This window comes from Pristiophorus japonicus, chromosome 2 (assembly GCF_044704955.1).
Source record: "Pristiophorus japonicus isolate sPriJap1 chromosome 2, sPriJap1.hap1, whole genome shotgun sequence".
NCBI classification, from domain to species: Eukaryota; Metazoa; Chordata; class Chondrichthyes; family Pristiophoridae; genus Pristiophorus; species Pristiophorus japonicus.
The window spans coordinates 282,631,864-282,659,023 of record NC_091978.1 but is presented as its reverse complement, the minus strand read 5'-3'; the positions used below and the strand labels follow the sequence as shown (position 1 = coordinate 282,659,023).

General features: G+C 42.2%; 1 protein-coding gene across 3 annotated transcripts in view; it reads right to left on the bottom strand.

Annotated features, from left to right (window-relative positions):
- lrba (LPS-responsive vesicle trafficking, beach and anchor containing) overlaps window positions 1-27,160 on the bottom strand; it is a 1,157,354-nt gene that overhangs the window by 886,034 nt on the left and 244,160 nt on the right. For 2 of the 3 annotated variants that reach the window (XM_070871469.1, XM_070871472.1), the window contains exons 26-29: window positions 9,122-9,249; window positions 6,839-6,946; window positions 4,273-4,441; window positions 1,820-2,255 (exon numbers count right to left, since the gene is read on the bottom strand). In XM_070871469.1, the coding sequence (XP_070727570.1) occupies window positions 1,820-2,255; window positions 4,273-4,441; window positions 6,839-6,946; window positions 9,122-9,249 (841 nt within the window). The remainder of the gene's footprint in view (window positions 1-1,819; window positions 2,256-4,272; window positions 4,442-6,838; window positions 6,947-9,121; window positions 9,250-27,160) is intronic. The other variant, XM_070871473.1, reaches the window with a different exon arrangement.

Genomic DNA, 27,160 nt, shown 5'->3' with positions numbered 1-27,160 from the left:
CTGCTGCACGGACCTAGTGCACATACATATTGCAATGTGGGCTGGCCCGTGCTGCCCCTGGGCCCTCGTCTCTTCTGGGCCCCAAACTCACGCCTCTCCTGGGCCCCAATCACGTTGCTCCACGATCACTCGCCACTTTTGTGCCCCAACCTCGCCGGTCCTGCTGTACCTGCCCGTGTTCCAATCAGCGACCTGGACCGTGGCGATTCCAATCCAGTCGCCTTCTTCACAGCCGTCGCTTTCCATCACGCGCTGTACCTTGAAGTGGTATGCTCCTTTAAAGGCCCTAACCTGCTGATGGAACAACGTGCGGCCCGACCTGACATTCAACGCGGTGACCCCGATCTGCAAGGACCATCAGCAGGTCGGGGTCTTCAAAGGAGCAGCATGCGGCCTGACACGGCATTTGGCGCAGCAGCCCCAACCTGCGTGGACCATCAACAGGGTGAAATAACTACTGCTTTTTTTTTATATACAGCATTTCAGTTCAGCAGACATTGGCACAGACATGCTGACCCAACTATTGAAGCACTTAGTTGTTTAGATAGAAACAATGTATTGCACTGGCCAGTGCCAAAGGGTATACTGTATGACTAGAGCTCATCTGGGGCACACACTCCATGCAAAGATTAAAAATCTAATTTGTACCTTAACCATTGTATTATGGAACAGTGTATCATGGAATTGTAAAATGATGCAGCATAGGAGGAGGCCAGTCAGCCCATCATGCTTGTGCCAGCTCTTTTAACAGCTATCCAATTTGACCCAAATTCTCCACAGCCCTGAAAATTTTCCTTTTCAAATATATATCCAAATCACTTTTGAAAGTTACTGTTGAATCTCTTTCCTCCACTCTTTCAGCCAGTGCATTCCAGACCATCATAACTTGCTGCATAAAAAAATTCTCAAGTCTCCTCTGCTTCTTTCACCAATTACCTTAGACTTGTGACCTCTGGTTACCAACCCTCCTGCCAGTGGAAACAGTTTCTCCTTATTTACTCTATAAAAACCCTTCATAATTTTGAACACTTCTATTAAATCTCCCCTTAACCCTCTCTTCTCGAAGGAGGTCAATTCCAGATTCTCTAATCTCTCCAAATAACTGAAGCCCCACATCCATTTAAGGATACAAAATTTTACTCTTAAACAAAGAGATCCTCTGGTTGTTCAGAATTCATTCACAAATGCAGACTTACAATTTTTATAATATACTAGCTGATCTCCTATGGTATTGCTCATGGAAAGTCAGCAGATAATGTTTTGTCCATCTATCCAATAGTTTCTGGAAAACATTAAACCATCTCCCTATTACTTTTATCTTGTACATCACTTTGTGCTGCATTGTTCTGAATTCTCCCTAGTCACCTGTACATGGAATGGGTGGGTCAGAGGCTGTAATAAGTGTAGTGTGGTCAGCAGGAAATTAAGCATTTCAGTTCTGGGAACACAGCTGTGTTGCCAGTGGCATTTGGCTCCAAATTTGAATGGGGAAACTAGCGGGAGAGTTGGTGAAATATCCTGGTGCTCTTGTTTCTGCCTGCTTTATTTGCACTCAATACAGATTTGTTCAGTTGCTCAGACCTTGCACTGTCCAACACAGTGTGGTGGAATTGTAAAACATGTTTTTATTGAAATCCATTATACCATCATTAAAAGGCAAGAATCCAGTACTGGCATTGCCAAGGCCAGGCTCCTGGAGATTTTTTGCCTGTTCACATGAAAAAAAAAACAAGTAAAACTGAACATGAAAATAGTAAAATAAATAAACCTTTAGTAAAAATAATTAAAATCCTTAAAAGTATGACAACTGTAAATTTACCTGTCAAAAGAACGGAATTGTACAGATGGTTCTCCTGCTGCATCTCCAATAACTCCTAAAAAAGCTGGCCCTATAAGTGCCATATCTGCTTCGAGACTATCTGCAGGTATATTCACCAGACTTCGTAGGATGTCCTTCACACTGACATTTTTGCCTTGGGATCCAGATGGTATCTTACTTTCAGAATCACTTCCAACTTCAACTTTACTTTCTTGTGGCTGTGACTTCTTCACCTCTGAGGAAAGGGTTGACAACAGTTCACTCATTGCATCTGGGCCAACACTGACAATCTCAGGCCTAGCTCCATTCCCAGCACCCAAGTCAGTAACCGAACTTAAAACCTGTTCTTCTCCAATACCAGAATCTCTTCGAATTGGTGCGTTTGGTGCCTCATCACTTGACAATGGAACAGCTATACCTGATGAACCTTCTGCACCTTTGCAGAAAAATAAAGGTCAAAAATTAAATAATTTGCATGGGAAATCAATTTTATACTTGATATATTTTCACATAATTTTGGAAGTAGGGGTAAAAAGGAGAGAACCTTATACAGATGTAAACTACTATTTTAAACAATACTATCCTCACAAATTTAGAACAGTATTTTTCTCTCCGAACTGAGCTTCAACATGATGGCCTTCATTACCCCCTCCCCCCCAAAAGAAATGGGCAGGCAAGGTCGGACGAGGGGTGAAAATCCTAAACGTGCAAATCCCACCTCCAGCCACTATGGTCCCAGTGCTGTAATATTTACTGCGGCGATTCAAGCACTGGACGAGTTGCCTGCTAAAAGCAGGCAGGGGCCTACTTAAAATTCAAAAGTGGCGGCCCGATGATGTAACCGGCGGAGCAACGGAATTTTACTTCAACACAGTGGGAGTCCCACGCGATCTGCTGTCCAGCAGCAACAACACGGCAAGAGACGACGACAGGCCAGAAGAGGCCTTGGTATGCTTTAAAACTCTGCCTGTTTCTGAACTCATGAGCCAGGAGAAACAGGAGTTCCACCAGGCCTGAAAGGAATACTTGGGATCACCCCAGCCTCGAGATCCCCCTTCTGATCGTGGCCACTGCCTCCCTTCAGCTAATCGCAGCCAGAACCCTGACCCTCTGGCCCCTCTACAGGCGATCACAGCCAAACCACACCCCTCCCCGCTTCAGTCGATCAAGGTCATATCCTCCCTGCAGCCAGAAGTGTTCCTGGTTGTCGTAATTCTGCACAGATCAGCAGGCTGAGCTATGCCCACTATTCCCACCCATGCACCAAAGCTCACCCCCACTGACTGCCAGGGAGCGTTCCCGCGGATCTCCGGCCTCCTGTTGCTAAATTCCTGCTCCGGCCCACCACCCAGGTAGTCCATCTGGCCAGGTGCCAAGCGCCAAGCGAGACACTGGAAGAGTTTATTTAAATGAGGCCCCAACCTTGCCAGATGCGCTGTCCACTATTGAGCTCCCACACACCCTTCCCATCTCTTGTTGAGAAAAAAATAGTGGCCAATGTCTCAGCACACTAACTAAATTAACATGACACAACTGTTGTTTTTCTCAGTGCAAAGCAGAATTAGATTTCAGTTATGCTTATGTTCTTATAGCTAGATACCACCATTTTGACTACAGCCTAAAGATAGGATTGAAAGTTAAGACTTTGTTAAATTATTGCACTATCATGGCCTGCAAGGAGTAATTTTAAAGCATAGAATGGGCAAGAGACCCGGATTAATACAAGAATTTGCTCTGTAAATTTTAGGATTAAGTGGCAACTCAGCAGAATACTGTTGTCCAATCAATTCATAAGAATATTTCGAGAGATTTGATGAGAGCATTCTTTCAGACACCTAAAAAAAGATTTTCAATGCAGTTTTATCCTTCAACCACTAACTTTTAAGCTCACTTTTACAAGTTGAATTAAAATATATCTGGATGCGGGTAGTATGGTGCACTGGAGCAAATTTTAAATGCCACAAAGGGAAGGAACACAAGTTCACTTGTACAGATCATGGAGTTCTTGCTTGTATTTTACAGTAGTGAGAGGAGCCCTGTAGTCTCACACAGGAGAAGAGGGACATTAGTTAGTAAGTATTTCTCAGTCTGATCTCCCAAATTACCTGCAGCCAGCCAAGTAGAAAAGATTGTCAAACTGGCCCGCTCACCTGCAACTGGTGTGAGGCCTTGCAATACAAGAACAAGGGGATTGGAAAAGAGAGGGGTACATATCTTCCTCAAAAATTATATGCTAGACCAGCTAATATCTCCAGAAGGTTTTCAACATTTTAAAATATTAAAAGAAAAATAACATTTATAGGTCTGTAATGGTTGAAGTTGTGTATGTAGAACCATTTTTTTTGGAGAGAATATATTTAATCAAAAATTAACTGGGAAAATTACACAGTACTCATTTAGCACATACTCTTGCTGTACAAAATTATATAACAAGCTGCAGTCACAATTCTAACCTGTAGTTGATGTAGTCCCATTTGCATTGTCAGTACTTCTGACAGACTGACTACGGGACAGCTTTCTGTGCTTCTGAGGTTCCAGGATTTCTCTATACTTTGATACCATCAATACAGAAATGAAATACACAACAGCCAAGGCTAGAAACTGGGCCTGTTTGCTGTCTTCCTGTAGAATTAAAACAATTTAAATACAGCTTTGCTGTGCATGGGTCACTTCAATTAATTATACAAAGTGAAGAAAAATTACTGCATGGTAAATTTTACACAATAGCCACCTGAAGTTAATAACAAATGCTTGGATCACTTAATGTGCTTGAAATCAAAGCTGTTTCTTAAATCCTGCACATAACAAAGAATTGAATTCAACATGACAATCTGTAAATTCTGTGTGTGTAACAATGAAATTTCAGTTCTTAAAGTAGCTGGTTTCTCTTTTGAAGTAGGAAAACAGTCTGCATAGAAATTTGTCCACAAAATTTAAATACAAGTATGAAAAACAAATTCTAATATTTTAACACTGTTTTGAAAAATAAACATCAGATCTAGTTATTTATGAATGTTATTAAATGGAAATTTTAGCCACTGATTTATCCCCTTCCTTTCTTTCACAACCACCTTAGAGGTCTGTATTTTCTTTGGAGCCTGCACGACCATTTTACCTAGGGTGGAATTTCTGTTCACTGGCCTCAGGTGCCCGAGGTCAGGGTACTTGCATAAATTGATCAGGTGCCCATGTCAGTATCAGCGCAATAGAGCAACAGTATTATGTGCTGGACCCAGAGAAAGGGCCCAAGTAAATCTTGTATCTTTTTTTCAAAAGGCTGGTTTCTCCACTGCAACTAATCACAATGCAATTAACTACAGTGGAGAAATCCTCTGATGTCCTCAGCACACTAGGGGGCTGAAATTGCCCTCTGCTCCGTTTGGGGCAGATAATTGTTATCAGCTAGTGAATTACCGGCCAAATCGATGGGGCGGGGAATAGAGGGAAATTGCCCTCTTTTCCCGGAAAAAATCATCGGGGCAGTGTTTGGGGCGGAAGCGAGTCGGGAGCAGGGCAGAAGACAGGTGGTGTTATCAGCGCTGCACTGAGCACATCAGCGCGATGCAGACGTGCTGAGTCACGCTGATGCTTAGCAACGTTCCTCCATTTCACTTAAAGGGGAGGAATGCTACGAGGCCTGCTTGGCACTCACTGGGTCACCAGGGAGGGCCTCGGACAAGCGAGCGGCCCAGCACCCAAGAAGGGGTGCCAATAATTAAAATAAAATGCCGGTTGCGGTGGTGTGTGCTCCCCTTTAAGGATGGATGCACCGCCCAACCACTGGCAGCTTTATGCCGCGCGAAGCTGTCGGGGGCACCAACAAGCGATCGATCGACTATTTGAGGGAAATATCACTTCCAGGGCAAGGACTAGGCGGTGCATGCTCTAATGACATCATTATCGCTGTTTGCACAGGAGCAGGGCGGATACCTTCTCCGCCTCAAAAAATCACGAGAGCAATGTCCCGATCTTCGGAGAGTCCGCCCTTACTGGGCAGAAATTCATTGAAGCGGTAACTGCTCTTAAAATAAAAAGGGGCAATTTCGGCCCCTGCATATCAGCAACACACAGGAATGAATCCCTTATCCCCAACATTACTAATGGCACAAATAAGGAAAGGACATTGCATTCTTTCTTTTCTGCATTTGCATCCATCCATCAATTTGTGGATGGACATACCACACGCCCACCCACAAATGGTTGGGAAATTTCAATGGTGAGGAAGGTGGGGGAGGTGGCCAAGGAGCAACTTAATTGTGTCCCATCCCAATTTCTACTTCCACTTGCTCCAAATACAGTGTTTGAACACCAGAATGGCTAAGGAAATTCAGCTGATGATCTAATATTTTGCTGTTACGAAGTTTATGAACACAGTGACTAACCAGTTGCCTCTACCTCCAATTTTCCTTCCCTTCAGCAAATTGTGTCCCTGCTGACTTCTCCCAGGTGACCCAACATGTGAAGAATCGCAGGGGAAAGTCTAGATCAGAGTACTTTCTGGCAAAGTGAATGAGTGCACAAGCTATTGATTTATATCCTAATAGAAATTCACAGTAACTGTAACATAATAATAGTTATGAAGTACCAGTTCTGTAAACTGTCTTCCTTCTTACCTCCATTTGGCACCTCCCGGATCACAAAAAAAACACAGTGCAGTAATTTGTTACACAACTGAACTGCCTTACCATCTGTGATTTAAATATAATCTGAAACAGCCTCATCATTTAAACCCGTTACTTTCCGAACAATATTTTAAAAATTGTTCTCGTGCTGTCGGGAAGATCACATTTATTGCCCATTCTTTGCCACCCTGAGGCCACTTCAGGGAATTAAGAGTCAATCATGTAATGTGGATCTGGAAGCACGTATAGGTCTGACCAGGTAGGGATGGGAGGTTCCCTTTCCCAATAGGCATGAACTAGATAGCTTTTTAAAAACAAGCCATGCAATGCAATTGCTCTTTAAAATGACTTAGCCTTAAAATAAAAGTAACTGAAAACCAAAAAATTTTAAACTTACAACATCTCTGAATACAACTGCTCGAAGACGATTGATGTCCATATCTTGAAGCAATCGGTCAAGATCTCTTATTGCTGAAATACCACCTGTTACAGCATCAACAGAACTCTAAAATAAACAAAAAGCGGTCACAAACAAACCATGGGAGGAAAAGCAATGTAAGGAGGACACAAAAAATCTGCAAGAGGACATAGACAGGCTAAGTGAGTGGGCATGAATTTGGCAGATGGAGTATAATGTTGGAAAGTGTGAGGTCATGCACTTTGGCAGAAAAAATAAAAGAGCAAGTTATTATTTAAATGGAGAAAGATTGCAAAGTGCTGCAGTACAGCGGGACCTGGGGGTACTTGTGCATGAAACACAAAAGGATAGTATGCAGGTACAGCAAGTGATCAGGAAGGCCAATGGTATCTTGGCCTTTATTGCAAAGGAGATGGAGTATAAAGCAGGGAAGTCTTGCTCCAGCGATACCGGGTATTGGTGAGGCCACACCCGAAATACTGCGTGCAGTTTTGGTTTCCATATTTACGAAAGGATATACTTTGCTTTGGAGGCAGTTCAGAGAAGATTCACTAGGTTGATTCTGGGGATGAGGGGGTTGACTTATGAGGAAAGGTTGAGTAGGTTGGGCCTCTACTCATTGGAATTCAGGAGAATGAGAGGTGATCTTATCAAAACGTATAAGATTATGAGGGGGCTTGACAAGATGGATGCAGAGAGGATGTTTCCACTGATGGGGGAGACTAGAACTAGAGGGCATGATCTTAGAATAAGGGACCGCCCATTTAAAAGAGAGATGAGGAGAAATTTCTTCTCTCAGAGGGTTGTAAATCTGTGGAATTCACTGCCTTAGAGAGCTGTGGAAGGTGGGACATTGAATAAATTGAAGACAGAAACGTTAAGAGGATAAGGGGTTATGGGGAGCGGGCGGGGAAGTGGGGCCGAGTTCATGATTTTATTGAATGGCGGAGCAGGCTCGAGGGGCCGTATGGCCTACTCCTGTTCCTATTTCTCATGTTCTTATACTCCACAAGTAAAAGCACAATATAAATAGTCAAGAATTATTTTCAATTGTCTTACGAATTTGTGACTCAAATCTACCACACTAAACAGTTTTACACTTATCGTTAATTTCCCCCTTTATTCAAATTTACCCGAGTCTCGAGCTACAAACTGGATGATGGAGTGTGTTAGAACATTGTCGTTTTACGTCTAGGACTGGATTTGAATCCAGAAAAATAAGTTGTGGGGTAGGGAGGGGGAGACAAAATGTTCTTGTTTGACATCTCTCACTTCGGCCAGCACAGATAGAAGTGAATAAAATAATTAGATGACAATGACTTTAATCGGTGTGGATGCACCAAATTCACCATTAGCCAGAAAATGAGTATTTATCCCACCAACTCCAAAATATATAATTGAAAAATATGGATACATGTGAATAATTTAAAATCAATATTCTTATCTTGGGAGTTTGAATCACAGCTGAGTTAACCCAAGTTTCACTCATGCTTTACAAAACTATTTAAAAGCTTCAGTAATACCTCTGCCCTGTTCCATTTCAAATAACCCTATCTCCCTTTATTCATAACGTTTTATAAATGTTAAAGGACCCTGTTCGTTTTGGCCTGACAACTTCAGTTACATGTGGATTACAAGTGCATTTATTTAAACTCACTTCATTTAGAGACTGTAGATATCAGAGTTTTTGATGTAGTAGCAGAATGTACAAATAGGCATGACAGAAACTGACTAGTACAACTGTTACTTTACTTCAATCAGACAATCTGTTCGACTCTTTCCCCCCTCCCCTCCCCAGCTTTACCTCACCCTGCAACCAAAACACAAATTCCCATGGAGCAAAAACAAGCTGCTACAGATTGCTCGAATGAGAGTTCTTCCCCAATAACCAGAAGGATCTTAGCTAGACCATTCCTAAAGGAACAGGAGACTCTATTAACCCATTCCTCTTGCATATCTTACAGTAGGAGCCTAGAGCTTGGCATTGGCTGAAACCCAAAAGTTTTCCATGGATCTGGGAATGATAGTGAGCATATGCATATACTAAATGCAGTTTTTACTGTTTGTATTTTTCTTTAACCACTTCTGAATCTTTTTGCAAAAAGCTGTGCCAGTTCACATTTTATACATTGACATTTGAAATTCTCTGTTGTGAAATTTAATTTAAGAAAAAATGCATTAAACACAATAGTTATCCCCAAATCAGATCAAAAGCCTTCTGTTTATCTGGGTGAGTGTTGTCCACACAAATCACACACTTGCCTTGGCTGTTAACTTCCCACTTCCAAAAAGGCTTTGCATTGTTTTTTGAGCCTTTGTGCTTTCAACACCAGCCTTTACACGGCATACTTGCTGACATTCCAAACAGTTTCTGACTGCCACAGCGCACACTGCCATTAGAGGAAGAGAAAGTAAAAGTCAGGTTATAGATAACTAAACTGGCACAAGACATTCTTTCGGCATGAATCTTGTATCTGAAGAAAATCAATCTTACACAATCCAAAACATATATATAAATTATACTATTGTATTAGTCTATTGTACTGATTATTTAAGTCCAGTGGTACTCCCAGTAAAGGCCGTGGATAATTTATGGTCTTCCTTTCACCTGCAGCATGTCTCTTTCCTGCCACCCCCCGCCCCCCCACCATAAGTCCTTCTTCTCGCTGTTAGCCAATTTCGACAGCCACCCAATTAAGTCTTTAAATACTGCCACTCTGCTGCCTGTTTGCAGCAAATCAGTCAAATTGCCTGGCAAGAAGTCATTCCCAATCTTCCGCACACTGAAACCAATTTAATCACAATACTATAGCCACATCACAGACATGCTGGAGGAAAATGGTGACATGAGAAGCATAAAGTGCTTAGGTAGCAATCTGGAAAATTACAAGGTGCTTGAAGTGAGGCATGACAGACTTGAGGAGGAGAAAGAGGAATGAAGCAAGTGGAGGAAAGTAGGAGAGTACGTTGTTCATTCTTCCCCAAATAATAACATTTCAGAGTTTCAATCGTGCATTTTTAGCACGTCCAGAGCATCTACACCACAATCCCTGAAGCAGGAGACTGCAACGGAATCCTGCATTCCATCCTACAGTCCCATGGCAGAACCTCATCTCTTCGCAGCCTTTTGCTACCTGATTTTTTTGTGTCTGTTGCTCTTTTTAAAAGCTTGAATCCTGTGTCAGCTTTTACTAAAAACTAACTCTTCCCCCACAACCCTTCCCAAGCGCAGAGTCCACCAGCCTAACTTGGCAATGACCACTGCTGAGCACAAATAAATTGGTGTGTCGCAGTAGCAATGAGAGTGAATGTCAAATTAGCTTCCATCGTCACCAGTATCCTCGTTACACCATTTAATACATGTTTGCAGCCCTTCAAATTTAATATATTTTAAAGTAACTCGCACCTAGATTTTTTTCCGTGGAAAAATGGTTTATGAATCCATCAAGTCATCAACAATTCAGACAGATAAGACAGGCATGTGAAACATTTGCCAAAGAGAACATGCTCAAAAAGTAAACATTGATCCTTGACGACTTTGTTTGGGGGGGGGGGGGGGGCGCGGTTGTGGCGTGAAGGAGAAAGGGAAGGCAGACAAAGAATCTGTAAACAAGGCAAGAATGCAAACTTGCCTATACACTTCAGATTGTGGTTTTTAAGGGCCCTGCTACAAAGCAACAAAGAACTTAATACATTAGCAATTATCCTTCATTTAGTCTATTTCTAAGTACCACACTTCTCTATAACAGTCACATTCAAAGCTATTGAACTTTGAAATGCATATTGGCACTGTATACTTTTCACATTTCTCACCTGAGAGTCTATTAACATTATGCTGGAAAAAATATTAAAAAGGTGTCTAATAACACATTGGTTGTTACAAAATTCCATATGAAAGGTTTGAGTTTTTCTTGGATCATTGATCAGAGGAATGGGGAGCTTGAAGAACTGGTGCTTGGATCTGAAATACCTCAGCACTGGTGTGGGTGACCTATCAAATGCGTTAAAATACACTTACGGAGAACTACTGGTTTAAAGTATTTAGATCGTAGTTATAAGAAAAAAAAAAGCACATTAGTTCAATTTTCCATTGACAAACAATCACTGCACTGGGAGGATGGAGGGGCACCACAGTTTATGCTACATTATTTTTACATATCACATTCAAGTCAGTTTGCCAGCATGTCAACTCAGTGTTTATGGGTGAGATTTGTTAGAGTTTTTTAACTATATCCTCATATTAATTCCCAAAATTTTGTCCCTCCCTTATCTACTCCCAAACTCCAAGCTACCGCCACAACCATGAAATTAATGACAATTAAAAAAAATTGCTAACACATAGAATGGCAGAAGTACAAAACACGTACATACCTAGCAACTAATACACGAGATACTCCTACCCAAATGCTTCTAACCTGAAACATCTCAAAATACATTTGGTTCTATGTTCTTCTTGATTGTGCATGCACTAGGGCAGTGGTACATTGTATGCAGGAAGGGAATCAAGAAAAACAAATGCTTAACGTTATAGCGGTATCTAGTACGATGCATTTCAATGCATATAATATTTGAAAACAAGTACTTTATTAAACTGATCTTTTTAGCACGAGCATTATGCACTGTTCTTGGGGATTTAAACCTGACAATTATTTAGATTTAAAATACATGAATTCAATATCCTACTGGTTAGACTTTTGCTGCTAATAAGCAAAGGAACAAGTATCCTTTTACAATATGACAGGTAAGGCCTCAATGGTTTTATACATCATATACATGAATGATGTCAACTGTAAAAGATTCAGACTAACCAATATAAGTCGAGTCAGTTCAGAACAGCATTTCCATTAGGACATTCATATATCCATTCAAATTTAGACACATTTGAAACCATCATCTAAAGTACTGACACAAATATGATTTCTTGCGAGCCCTGTAGAACCTATCTTATAAATGTTTAATTGTATTAAATAAACTGAAGCACTGAGGAACACAGCAAAATCTTTGACTTTCCATTCTTTTAATGGATCAGAAGAAAATAGCACACTGACACACTTCCACTGAATCGTATTTTACATCTCAGCAAAATGAAGAATGTTATTTTCAAGTTGTTGTATTTACATTCATATAATGTGGGTAGATAATATATTAAATGGGTATCATCAAAATGGCATAAATATTTTAAGACTCGCCATAACCTGATACAAACCCACAATTTTAAATCACCCTCCTGACCATTTAATGGCATCTCATCAATGGATTACAGCACCTTTAATCCACATTAGTCAGCTCTGATAGTCTCAAATTTTGAACAAAGAATCCATTCTTAACAAAGTTGGTTAAGCTCAGAAATTAACCCGTGACAAACTATGACAATGTGCTGACCATTTTTAAGTTAAAATATATTCAATTTTATCTTAATCAACTATATTGCAGACAAAGTGCCCCATTTCATAATTTTCCCCATCACTACTTTTTAAAAACCAATAGTAAAAAGGAAGCATTGCAACATATTGGCTATTGGTTTTCTTAGATATTATACTGCGGAGTGGTACTTCACAAGTTTGTCTTTGTGATTCCTCCATTTGGCAAGTTTCCAATTTTGTGCATTTCCGGGGAGGCATGGGATGCAAGTCAAGCATTTCCCCCAGGATAAGGGATCAGCCTTTTAAGACGGAAATGAGGAGGAATTTCTTCACCCAGAGGGTTGTGAATGGATGGAATTCTCTGACCCAAAGGGCTGTGGATGCTGAGTCGTTGAATATATTCAAGGCTTAGATAGGTACATTTTTAGACTCGAGGAATCAAGGGATATGGGGATAGGGCAGGAAAGTGGAGTTGAAGTCGAAGAGCAGCCACAATCTTATTGAATGGCAGAGGAGATTGAAGGGCCATATGGCCTATTCCTGCTCCTAATTCTTATGTTCTTATGAGAGGAATATTTTTCAGAAACGATAGCCTGCATCATTCATGCACATTTCTATGTGGTTCATATAAAGAGCTACATTGACAGAAGGCAAAGAACAGCTCATATGTCTACCCAAGCAGAGAATGGTAGATGGCCCAAAAACTTAGAGGAATAATTTTCTACTTCATGGAAAAACAGAAGGGGAAAATTTAGCAATACAATTTACATATTACTACTGTTGTAGATTACACAATAAACAATATGTTTGTATTTTAGAAAGTTTTTCACAAAAATGGTCAAGCAGAGAAATATATAGCTCCAGGATATCCAATAATTAAATTGCAACAGCTTCAGTACAAAGTGATAGCTCAAAGTGAGCTACTCTGAACATTGGTGTACAAGGTAACTGCAATCAAGTCATTCTCGCATGTCGTCACGTCTATAACCATAACCTCAATGTTGTATATAATTCACATACAGAAAGTAACTATGCTGTTATTCTTTTATTATATTCACATATTAGTTTAGCTCTGTTAACTCTTGCCTCCGAGTCAGAAGGTTGTCAGTTCAAGCTCTACTAAAGATGAGAGCACATACATTGATGAAAGATGGAAACATAGACATAGAAAATAGGTGCAGGAGCAGGCCATTCGGTCCTTCGAGCCTGCAACGTCATTCAATATGATCATGGCTGATCATTCAACCTCAGTACCCCACCCCAGCCTTCTCTCCATACCCTCTGATCCCTTTAGCCATAAGGGCCACATGTAACTCCCTTTTGAATATGTCCAACGAACTGGACTCAACAACTTTCTGTGGCAGAGAATTCCACAGGTTCACAACTCTCTGGGTGAAAAAGTTTCTCCTCATCTCAGTCCTATATGACTTGCACCTTATCCTTAGACTGTGTCCCCTGGTTCTGGACTTCTCCAACATCAGGAACATTCTTCCTGCATCTAACCTGTCCAGTCCTGTCATAATTTTATACGTTTCTATGAGATCCCCTCTCATTCTTCTAAATTCCAGTGAGTATAAGCCTAGCCGATCCAGTCTTTCCTCATATGTCAGTCCTGCTATCCCGGGAATCAGTCTGGTGAACCTTCGCTGCACTCCCTCAATAGCAAGCATGTCATTCCTCAGATTAGGAGACCAAAACTGCACACAATACTCAAGGTGTGGTCTCACCAAGGCCCTGTACAACTGCAGCAAGACTTCCCTGCTCCTATACTCAAATCCCCTCACTATGAAGGCCAGCATGCCATTTGCTTTCTTTACTGCCTGCTGTACCTGCATGCCTACCATCAATGACTGATATACCATGACACCCACATCTTGTTGCACCTCCCCCTTTACAATCTGTCACCATTCAGATAATAATCTGCCTTCCTGTTTTTGCCACCAAAGTGGATAACCTCACATTTATCCACATTATACTGCATCTGCCATGCATTTGCCCATTTACCTAACCTGTCCAAGTCCCCCTGCAGCCTCTTAGCATCCTCCTCGCAGCTCACACCGCCACCCAGCTTAGTGTCATCTGCAAATTTGGAGATATTACATTCAATTCCTTCATCTAAATCAATAATGTATATTGTAAATAGCTGGGGTCCCAACACTGAACCCTGCGGCACCCCACTAGTCACTGCCTGCCATTCTGAAAAGGATCCGTTTATTCCCACTCTTTGCTTTCTGTCTGCCAACCAGTTCTCTATCCACGTCAATACATTACCCCTAATACCATGTGCCTTAATTTTGCACACTAATCTCTTGTGTGGGACCTTGTCAAAAGCCTTTTGAAAGTCCAAAATACACACCTACTGGTTCTCCCTTATCCACTCTACTCGTTACAGCCTCAAAAAACTCCAGAAGATTTGTCAAGCATGATTTCCCGTTCATAAGTCCATGCTGACTCCCGATCCGGTCACTCCTTTCCAAATGCGCTGCTATTACATTTTAATAACTGACTCCAGTATTTTCCCCACCACCGATGTCAGGCTAACCGGTCTATAATTCCCTGTTTTCTCTCTCCCTTCTTTTTAAAAAAATGGGGTTACATTAGCTACCCACCAATCCATAGGAACTAATCCAGAGTCCATGGAATGTTGGAAAATGACCACCAATGCATCAACTATTTCTCAGGCCACTTCCTTAAGTACTCTGGGATGCAGACTATCAGGCCCTGGGGATTTATTGGCCTTCAGTTCCTTCAATTTCCAGAACATCGTTTCTTGACTAATAAGGATTTCCCTCAGTTCCCCCTTCTCGCTAGACCCTCGGTCCCCTAGTATTTTCGGGAGGTTATTCGTGTCTTCCTTAGTGAAGACAGAACCAAAGTATTTGTCCAATTGGTCTGCCATTTCCTTGTACCCAGTTATAAATTCACCTGATTCTGACTGCAACGGACCTACATTAGTCTTCACGAATCTTTTTTTCTTCACATATCTATAGAAGCTTTTGCAGTCAGTTTTTATGTTCCCTGCAAGCTTACTCTCATACTCTATTTTCTCCCTCCTAATTAAATCCTTAGTCCTCCTCTGCTGAATTCTAAATTTCTCCCAGTCCTCAGGTTTGCTGCTTTTTCTGGCCAATTCATATGCCTCTTCCTTGGATTTAACATTTTTCCTAATTTCCCTTGTTAGCCACAGTTGAACCACCTTCCCTTTTTTATTTTTACGCCATACAGGGATGTACAATTATTGTAGTTCATCCATGTGATCATTAAATGTCTGCCATTGCTTATCCACCGTCAACTCTTTAAGTATCATTCGCCAGTTTATCCTAACCAGTTCACGTCTCATACTGTCGAAGTTTCCTTTCTTTAAGTTCAGAACCCTAGTCTCTGAATTAACTGTGTCACTCTCCATCTTAATGAAGAATTCTACCATATTATGGTCACTCTTCCCCAAGGGGCCTCGCATCACCAGATTGCTAATTAATCCTCTCTCGTTACACAAGACTCAGTCTAGGATGGCCTGCTCTCTAGTTGGTTCCTCGACATATTAGTCTAGAAAACCATCCCTTATATACTCCAGGAACAACTCTTCCACAGTATTGCTACCAGTGTGGTTAGCCCAATCACAATGTAGATTAAAGTCACCCATGATAACTGCCGTACCCTTATTGCTCACGTCCCTAATTTCCTGTTTGATGCCGTCCCCAACCTCCCTATTACTGTTTGGTGGTCTGTACACAACTCCAACTAACGTTTTCTGCCCTTTGGTATTTCGCAGCTCTACCCATATAGATTCCACATCATCCACGCTATTATCCTTCCTTACTATTGCGTTAATCTCCTCTTTAAGCAGTAACGCGACCCCACCTCCTTTTCCTTCCTGAATATTGAATACCCCTGGATGTTGAGTTCCCAGCCTTGGTTACCCTGGAGCCATGTCGCCGTAATCCCAATTACATCATATGCATTAACAGCTATCTGCGCAGCTAATTCATCCACCTTATTACGAATGCTCCTCGCATTGAGACTTAGAGCCTTCAGGCTTGTTTTTTTTAACACTTTTTAGAATTATGTTGTCATGTGTCCTTTTTTGATTTTTGCCCTTGATTTCTCTGCTCTCCACTTTTGTTTTTCTCCTTCCTACCTTTTGCTTCCCTCTGCCTCCCTGCATAGATGCCTATCCCCCTGCCATTTTAGTTTAAACCCTCCCCAACAGTATTATCAAACACTCCGCCTAGGACATCGGTTCCGGTCCTGCTCAGGTGCAGACCATCCGGTTTTTACTGGTCCTACCTCTCCCAAAACTGGTTCCAATGTCCCAGGAATTTGAACCCCTCCCCCTTGCACCATTCCTCAAGCCACGCATTCATCTGAGCTATCCTGCGTTTCCTGCTCTGACTAGCACTTGGCACTGAAGTATTGCTTTGTTAGAAGTGCTATCTTTCAAATAAGATTTTAAACCAGGGCCTCATCCACCTTTTCAGATAGTTGCACAAGATCTCATCTTTCTTGAATATCCTTCGAGGAAGGAGATTTGAAATGGGTGCACACCCTTCAAAGGGCTCCAATCCCACATTACATGGTTCACTCTTCATGTCCTCTGAAGTGGCCTACAATCACTACTCATGAATCCCCACCTTCTCAGGGCAACTAGAGATGGGTAATAAATTCAGCTGCGTCAGCATCTCTCACATCATGAAAAAAAATTTTTTTAATTGAAAAGATGAATTCTCCCAGTGTCCTAGCAAACATTCCTGCCTCAACCAATATAATTAAAGACAAGTCATCTGATCATTCATTTGCTTCCTGTGAGATGTTATGCATAAATTAGCCACCATTGCAATAATAATCCATTGGCTATCAAGTGCTTTAGGATGCCTTGACACTACATAAATGCAAGTTTGTTCTTTTTTTATTATATAAAGTTCTTTCTTTTGATATAACTCCTTCTAAGAGTCTAGCCATACAAGAACTCAGCTTTTCAAGAATAGCCTTATAAATAAATGTATTAAAATTTTACTTCCTTTCCAAAATGTGTAGGCTCAATAGGAACACAAAGGTAGGGCAGAGATTTAAAACAATGTCATAGTTGAATTTAGACCCTGGGACTACATTGCTCAGTACAATGGTGCGGAGAAGAAAAGAGGCTCCTCCCTTGCAAGGCTTAATCAAAAGAACGAATCATGGATGGATATGGTACTTTTTTTTTTAACCTTTCATGCTTAAACTATTTAAGCTAAAAGCTATCAATTCTTCCTTAAAAACACATTCTTGAGGCGCGAAATCACCTAGAAATATTCAATCAATTTAATTTTTACAAATGAACATACCATCATCCAATGGGGCAAAAACACCTTGTAAGATCTTCACAGACAGTGTTTCAGGAGCTAGGAAGGAAATTAAGTAACAAGACCTCTGGATTACTCCCAGTGCCACGTGCTAGCGAGTATCAGAACAGTCGGATAAGACCAGGTTTACACATGAATGGAGAAATGGTGCAGGAGGGAGGGTTTCAGATGCATGGGGCATTGGATATTGGGTCTAGTTCTGGGGCAGAAGGGACTTGTACAAGATGGATGGGTTGGACGTCAATAAGGCTGGGACGAATGTCCTTGCAAGGAAGTTAACTAGTGCTAGGATGGGGGGCGCGGGGGAGGGGGCAACAGGATGAAGCATTAGAGAGGAGCTACAAGGGGCACAGAGAACTGAGAGAGACAAACAGCATTAGATTAAAAAGTAGTTCAAAAATAGAGGGGATCTGCAAGGCAGACTAAGATGGGTTTGGAGTGCATGTTCGTAAATGCACAGAGCGTGGTAAATAAGGTTAGTGAATTGCAGGCACAAGTAGCCACAAGGGATTCTGATACAGTGGCAATCATCATAGGCAGTCCCCTGAACGAGGATGACTTGCTTCCACATGAGTTCATAGATGTTTCAATGAAGGACCCGATATTCCAGTCCTGAACTCCAGTTGAAAGGGTGGAAGATGCCTGTGCGTGGAGTTTTTTAACGTGTGGTGACCGTTGCACATCAGCCACCACACGTGCTTGACAGAGCTAGGCCTTTATCCAGTGGCAAGGGTTAACCAAGACGACTGGAGACTTGCTCTGCTGCACGGACATAGTGCGCACACATAACGCAGTGTGGGCTGGCACGTGCTGCCCCTGGGCCCTCGGCTCTTCTGGACCCCATACCCTCATTTGCCACACTTCTTGCCGCTCCTCCACCACGATCTCTCACCGCTCCTCCGCGACAAAACACTTGCCGCACCTCCGCCACGATCACCCACCGAATCTCAGCCATGATCCCTCAACGCTTCTCCGCCTTGATCAATCGCCGCACCTCCCCAACGACCTTCCCGCTCCTCTGCTGTACCTGGGCCCCGCCGATACTCCTGCCCACACTCCAAACAGTGACTTGGGTCCTGATGACGTCACCCAGCTCAAAGCCGTTGCATACCTGGATGAGCTAACGCTGGAAGTTGTAGTGGCATGCCGCTCGAGGTGTTCTCACGCATGTCAGGGGGGCCCCGATGTTGGGGGTTCCGCTGCTCCAGCTCTTTTTGTAGCCCCGACCTGCGGAGGTCGGGGTGGCCCACGATGTTTAATGTAATAATGGAGACCTGGCTAAACAAGGGGAGAAGTGGGCACAATATTCCTGGTTATTCAGGAAAGATAGGAAAGGGGAAAAAAAGGAGGGAAGGATGGCAGGATTGATCAAATATACTGTTACAGCACTAGAAAGGGATGAGGTACTTGAGGGTTCAAGTACAAAATCTATTTGGTTAGAATTAAGGAATAATAGAGGAGCTGTTACGCTGCTGGGTGTATACTATAGGAAACCAAATACTGGGAAGGAGATACAGTCGTCAATTTTTCTAATACGGACTGAGAAAATAACAGTGTAAAGGGCAAAGAGGGGCAGAAATTACTGCAATGTGTACAAGAGAACTTGCTTGATTAGTATGTTTCCAGATCAATCATGAAGGAAGCATTGCTGGATCTAGTTCTGGGGAATGAAGTGAGGCAAGCTGAGCATGTTTCAGGGGGAGAGCATTTAGGAAACAGTGAGAAGGATATGGAGGAGCAAACTTGCACAGAATTATAGAGAGGTGCAAGAACTATAGAGTAGTGATAATGGGGGACTCCAATTATCCTAATATAGACAGGGATAGTAATAGAGTAAAGAGCAGAGAGTGGGAAGAATTTCAGAATTGTGTTCAGGAGAACTTTCTTGATCAGTACGTTTCTGGCTCAACGAGGAAGGAGGCATTGCTGGCTGTGGTTCTGGGAAACAAGGTAGGTCAAGGGGAGCAAGTGTTAGTTGGGGAACATTTAGGAAACTGTGAACATTGTTTCATAAAATTTAGATTAGTTATGGAAAAGGAGAGGGAGCAATCTGGAGTAAAAATACTTAATTGGAGGACGGACAATGTCCTTGGATTGTGAACGGATCTGGCCCGGTAAATTGGAATCAAACATTGCCAGGCAAAACTGTAATCGGAGCCTGCCTTTAAAGAGGAGATGGTATAGGTACAGGCGAGGTACATTCCTACGAGGAGAAAGGTAGGGCAACCAAAGCCAGTGCTTCCTGGATGACAAGAGATAGAGAGTATGAAGCAGAAAAAGTGGGTGTATGGCAAATGTCAGGTTGAGAATACAAGTGAGAACCAGGCTGAATATAGAAAGTTCAGAGGGGAAGTTTCTTTTCATTAGTTCATGGGATGTGAGCATCATTGGCAAGTCCAGCATTTATTGCCCTTCGCTAATTGCCCTCGAGAAGGCTGTAGTGAGCCGCCTTCTTGAACTGCTGCAGTCCGTGTGGTGAACAGGTGGACTGGGAGAGACAAACATCATTAGAATAAAGGGTAGTTCAGAAATATGGGGAGATATGCAAGACAGACTAACATGGGTTTGGAGTGCATGTGTGTAAATACACAGAGCTGTTACGGAGGGAGTTCTAGGATTATGACCCAGCGACGATGAAGGAACGGCGATATAGTTCCAAATCAGGATGGGGTGTAACTTGCAGGTGATGGTGGTCCCATGCGCCTGCTGCCCTTGTCCTTCTAGGTGCTAGAGGTCACAGGTTTGGGAGGTGCTGCCGAAGAAGCCTTGGCGGGTGGCTGCATTGCATCTTGTAGATAATAGACATTGCAGTCACGGTACATCAGTGGTGGAAGGTGGTGGATGGGGTGCCAATGGGCTGCTTTGTCCTGGATGGTGTTGAGCTTCTTGAGTGTTACTGGAGCTGCACTCCTCTAAGCAAGTGAAGAGTATTCCATCACATTCCTGACTTGTGCCTTGTAGACGGTGGAAAGGCTTTGGGGAGTCAGGAGTTGAGACACTCGCCGCAAAATACCCAGCTTCTGACCTGCTCTTGTGGCCACATTATTTACGTTGCCTGTCCAGTTACGTTTTTGGTCAATGGTGACCCCCAGGATGTTAATGGTGGGGGATTCAGCGATGGTAATGCTGTTGAAAGTCAAGGGGTGTTGGTTAGAATATCGCTTGTTGGAGATAGTCATTGCCTGGCACTTGTGTGGCACAAATCTTACTTGCCACTTATCAACCTAATTCTGAATGTTGTCCAGGTCTTGCTGCATGCGGGCATGGACTTCTCCATTATCTGAGGAGTTACAAATGGCACTGAACACTGCAATCATCAGCGAACATTCCCACTTCTGACCTTATGATGGAAGGAAGGTCATTGACGAAGCAGCTGAAAATGGTTGGGCCTAGAACACTGCCCTGAGGAACTCCTGCAGCGAAGTCCAGGGGCTGTGATGATTGACCTCCAACAACCTCAACCATCTTCCTTTGTGCTAGGTATTACTCCAGCCAGTGGAGAGTTTTACCCTCCCGATTCCTTGATGCCATACTCGGTCAAATGCTGCCTACATGTCAAGGGCAGTCACTCTCACCTCACGAATTCAGCTCTTTTGTCCATGTTTTGACCAAGGCTGTAATGAGATCTGGAGCCAAATGGTTCTGGCGGAACCCAAATTGGGCATCGGTGAGCAGGTTACTGGTGAGTAATTGCCGCTTGATAGCACTGTTGACGATGCCTTCCATCACTTTGCTGATGATTGATAGTAGAGTGATTTGCGCGGTAATTGGCCGGATTGGATTTGTCCTGCTTTTTGTGCAGAGGACATACCTGAGCAGTTTTCCACATTGTCGGATAGATGCCAGTGTTGTCGGATAGATAGCTGTACTGGAACAGCTTGGCTAGAGGCGCGGCTAGTTCTGGAGCTCAAGTCTTCAATACGACAGCCGAAATGTTGTCCGGGCCCATAGCCTTTGTTGTATCCAGTACACTCAGCCATTTCTTGATATCACGTAGAGTGAATCAAATTGGCTGAATGGCTTCTGTGATGGTGGGGACCTCCGGAGGAGGCCGATATGGATCATCCACTCGGCACTTCGTACTGAAGATGTTGCAAACGCTTCATTCAGCCTTGTCTTTTGCACTCACTGAGTGCAAAGAGAGAGTATGAGAATAGACTGACATAAAAGGGAATCCAGTCTTCTACAGGCATATAAATAATAAACGGGTAGTAATAAATGGGTAGTAAGAGGAGGGAAGGGCTGATTAGGGACCAAAAAGGAGACCTATGCATGAAGGAAGAGAGCATGGTTGAGGTACTAAATGAGTACTTTGCATTGTTTTCACCAAAGAAGATGCTGCCAAAGTCATAGTGAAAGGAGTTAGTTGAGATACTGGATGGGATTAAAAATTGATGAGGCGGTACTAGAAAGACTGGCTGTACTTAAAAGTAGATAAATCACCAGGACAGGATGGGTGCATCCTAGGATGTTGAGGGAGATAAGGGTAAAAATTGCGGAGGTACTGGCCATAATCTTTCAATTCTCCTTAGATACTGGGGTGGTGCCAGAGGACTGGAGAATTGTAATACTCACTTGTTCAAAAAAGGTGCAAGGATAAATCCAGCAACTGCAGAACAGTCAGTTCAACCTCAGTAGTGGGGAAACTTAGAAACGATAATCTGGGACATAATTAACAGTCACTTGCACAAATGTGGATTAATTAAGGAAAGCCAGCATGGATTTGTTAAAGGCAAATTGTGTTTAACTAACCTGATTTGAATTTTTGATGAGGTAACAGAGGGTTGATGAGGGCAATTCGGTTGATGTGGTGTACATGGACTTCCAAAAAGGCATTTGATAAAGTGCCGCATAATAGGCTTGCCAGCAAAATTGAAGTCCATGGAATAAAAGGGACAGTGGCAGTATGAATACAAAATTGGCTTAAGTGACAAAAAAAAGTAGTGGTGAACGGTTGTTTTTCGGACTGGAGGAAGGTATACAGTGGCGTTCCCCAGGGGTTGGTACTAGGACCACTGCTTTTCTTGATATATATTAATCACTTCCACTTGGGTGTCCAGGGCACAAATTCAAAATTCACAGATAACAAAACTTGGCCGTGTAGTGAACAGTGAGGATAGTGATAGTCTTCAAGAGGACAGAGAGGCTGGTGGAATGGGCGGACACAAGGCAGATGAAATTTAACGCAGAAAGTCCGAAGTGATACATTTTGGTAGGAAGAACGAGGAGAGGAAATATAAACTAATGGATATTATTCTAAAGGGGGTGCATGAACAGACACACCTGGGGTATATGTGCACAAATCATTGAAGAAAAGAAAGACTTGTATTTATATAGTGCCTTTCATGATCACCGGACGTCCCAAAGTGCTTTACAACCAATGAAGTACTTTTTGAAATGTAGTCACTGTTGCAGTGTAGGAAAGGTGGCAGTCAAATTGTGCACAGCAAGCTTCCACAAACAGCAATGTGACAAAGGCAAGATAATCTGTTTTTGTGCCATGGGATCTTTTATGTCCACCTGAAAGAGCAGATGGGGGACCTCAGTTTAACATTGCATCCGAAACACTGCACATCCGATTGTGCATTACTCCCTCAGCACTGCACTGGAGTGTCAGTCTAGACCTTTGTGCTCAAGTCTCTGGAGTGGGAATAGAACCCACAACCTTCTAATTCAGAGGCGAGGGTGCTACTAACTGAGCCACTGCAAGGTGGCAGCGCAAGTTGAGGAAGCGGATAAAAAAGTATATGGGATCCTGTGCTTCATAAATAGAGGCAGAGAGTACAAAAGCAGGGAAGTTATGATGAACCTTTATAAAACACTAGTTTGGCCTCAATTAGAGTATTGTGTCCAATTCTGGGCATCGCCCTTTAGGAAATATGTGAAGGCCGTAGAGAGGGCACAGAAAAGATTTACAAGAATAGTTCCAAGGATGAGAGATTTCAGTTACGTGGATAAACTGCAGAAGCTGGGGTTATTCTCCTTGGAGCAGAGACGGTTGAGGAGATTTGACAGAGGTGTTCAAAATCATGAAGGATCTAGATAAAGTAGATAAGAGACTGTTCCCATTGGTGGAAGGGTCAAGAACAATAGGACACAGATCTAAAGTAATTGGCAGAAGAATCAAAGGCGACATGAGGAAGAATTTTTTTATGCAGTGAGTGGTTAAAATCTGGAATGCACTGCATGAAAAGGTAGTGGAGGCAGATTTAATTGTGGCTTTCCAAAGAGAATTGGCTAAGTACCTGAAAGAAAAAACATTGCAGGGCTGTGGAGAAAGGGCAGGGGTGTGGGACTAGCTGAAGTGCTCTTGCAGAGAGCCGGCAAAGACTCTATTCGTCGAATGGATCTCTTTCTGTGCTGCAACCATTCTCTGATTCTATGTCACAGTAAAGGAGGAGGTAGCAGAGAAATTGGATAGTATAAAAATAAAAAGGAGTTACGTAAAATGTTGGCAACGTTCAAAGTAGAAAAATCACCCAATCTGGATGGACTGGAACCGAGGTTACTAAGGGAAGTAAGGATAGAAATTGCAGAGTCTCAGGCCACAATCTTCCAATGCTCCTTAGATATGGGAGTTACGCCAGAGGACTGGAAATGCGATACCCCAGTTAAAAAAAAAAGAGGGAGGGTGATAATTATGTGGCACCTTATAAAGGACTTTTGGTAATCTAGATAAATTACATCTACAGCATTACCCTTGTCTGCACTCTCTGTTACCGCTTCAAAGAATTCCCTGAGATGGGTCTTACAAGACTTTCACTTTTGAAATCCATGCTGACTATTCATTACTATATTTTTGGTTTCGAGATGTTTTTCTATTTTCTCCATTAGTAGGATTCCATTCTTTTTCCTACCATCGATGTTAAGCTGACTGGTCTGTAGCTTCCTGGACATGTTCTATCCCTCTTCGTAAATATAGGTATAACATTAACTATCCACCAGTCCTCTGGCACTACACCTTTCTCTAATGAATTAATGGTCTGGAATTTGCCGTCAGCAGCGAAGCAATGGCGCTCACCGCTGACCTTGAAGAAAGTTGCCCACAAAGATCTAGTGATCTTTGTGGTTTGAATTTAACCTCTCCCAACATTTTAGTTTGAATCTGGTGCCAAATCAAGAGAATATCCAGCATCCAACAACAGTAATGTCATCAAGCAGACCAAGGAGCCAATCACATTGAAGAATTCTCCGACAGGAAACCAGGAAGTAAAATGCACAGATTATAATTGACTTTTCATAAATTTTACAGAGAGCGAAATAAAGATTGGGATATACACATAGGACAAAGGTAGAAGCCGAAATATCAAACTTTAAAAAGAAATTAATTGCATTAAAATCCATGTATCTCATATCAATTCCGCAAATATAAAATTAGTTTTTCAAGGCCAGAATAGTTGTTCAGCAGTCAATATGCTGTTAAAAACTCAATTACACCTCTTTCAACAAGGTTTAACTATTTTGTGGGGTTTTAAAAGTGATATTCCAGCATAATAGGGGATGCTTTTGTCAGGAACTACACTTCACTATTAGAATTGATTGCTGACTCCGGGAAGTTCCACAGCATAATAAGTGGAGAAGTGGAGAATCACTGGCAGCAACTTCTGGATTTCTGTGTCGATCTATGCATGCACCAACTCCAGAAGTTGCTGTCACTTTCAGAGGTGTAATGACAGCAAACAATAACAGTTTCACTGTGATTACCAACATAAAATCTGGGCCATTATAATGTGCCTCTGCTATCTCTTTGCTAGATTATTTTAAAATGCACTGATGCAATCTGTCGGGACCAGGGAATTTATCCTCGAGTTTGATTAGTTTATTTCATATTTTTCCTCTTTATTTTAAATGTGGTTATATCATTTCTAATCTCATCTTCCATGTCATGTCCACCTGATCTGTCTCTCTGGTAAATACTTAAGCAAAGTCATTATTTTATATTTCTGCTATTTCGCTATCACTGCCCGTGATTTTATTCTATCTATCCCTTATTGGCCCTATTCCCATCCCGACGATCCTTTTGTTATTTATGTGCCCGTAGAATATATTATTCTGTTTTATGTTGCTTAATAATTTAATTTCATAGTCCCTCTTTGCCTTCCAAATTGTTTTTTTTTAAGCTTTGTCCAGAGAAAAAGATTAGTGAAAACAAATGTAGGTCTCTTGCAGTCAGAATCAGGCGAATTTATAATGGGAAACAAAGAAATGCCGGACCAGTTAAACAAATACTTTGGTGCTGTCTTCACGAAGGAAGACACAAATAACCTTCCGGAAATACTAGGGGACCGAAGGTCGAGTGAGAAGGAGGAACTGAAGGAAATCCTTATTAGGCGGGAAATTGTGTTAGGGAAATTGATGGGATTGAAGGCCGATAAATTCCCAGGGCCTGATAGTCTACATCCCAGAGTACTTAAGGAAGTAGCCCCAGAAATAGTGGATGCATTGGTGATCATTTTCCAACAATCTATTGACTCTGGATCAGTTCCTATGGACTGGAGGGTGGCTAATGTAACACCACTTTTTAAAAAAGGAGGGAGAGAAATCGAGTAATTATAGACCGGTTAGCCTGACATCAGTAGTAGGGAAAACATTGGAATCAATTATTAAAGATGAAATAGCAGCGCATTTGGAAAGGAGTGACGGGATCGGTCCAAGTCAGCATTAATTTATGAAAAGGAAATCATGCTCGAAAAATCTTCTGCAATTTTTTGAGGATGTAACTGGTAGAGTGGACAAGGGAGAACCAGTGGATGTGGTGTATTTGGACTTTCAAAAGGCTTTTGACAAGGTCCCACACAAGAGATTGGTGTGCAAAATTAAAGCACATGGTATTGTGGGTAATGTACTGACTTGGATAGAGAACTGGTTGGCAGACAGGAAGCAGAGAGTCGGGATAAACGAGTCCTTTCCAGAATGGCAGGCAGTGACTAGTGCGGTGCTGCAGGGCTCAGTGCTGGGACCCCAGCTATTTACAATATACATTAATGATTTCGATGAAGGAATTGAGTGTAATATCTCCAAGTTTGCAGATGACACTAAGCTGGGTGGCGGTGTGAGCTGAGGATGCTAAGAGGCTGCAGGGTGACTTGGACAGGTTAGGTGAGTGGGCAAACGCATGGCAGATGCAGTATAATGTGGATAAATGTGAGGTTATCCACTTTGGTGGCAAAAACTCGAAGGCAGATTATCTAAATGGCGGCAGACTAGGAAAAGGGAAGGTGCAACGAGACCTGGGTGTCATGGTACATCAGTCATTGCAATGTTCCTAAATGCCCTTTCCTTGCAGTATTTGGAAGCTTTATAACCAATATCAGTGTTTTTTTAAAAAACAGTTTGAGAAAGAAACTATAACCACATTTAAAGGGAATTGGAAACGATTTGAAAAGGAAGAATATGAAAGGATTACTATTGCAACAACACATCATCAGTAGGGTAAAACTAACCTGTCTCACGACAGTCTAAACCCAGTTCACGTTCCCTATTAGTGGGTGAACTATCCAACGCTTGGTGAATTCTGCTCCACAGCAGGCAGTGAAGGCGGCAAATGGTATGTTGGCCGACATAGCTAGGGGATTTGAGTATAGGAGCAGGGAGGT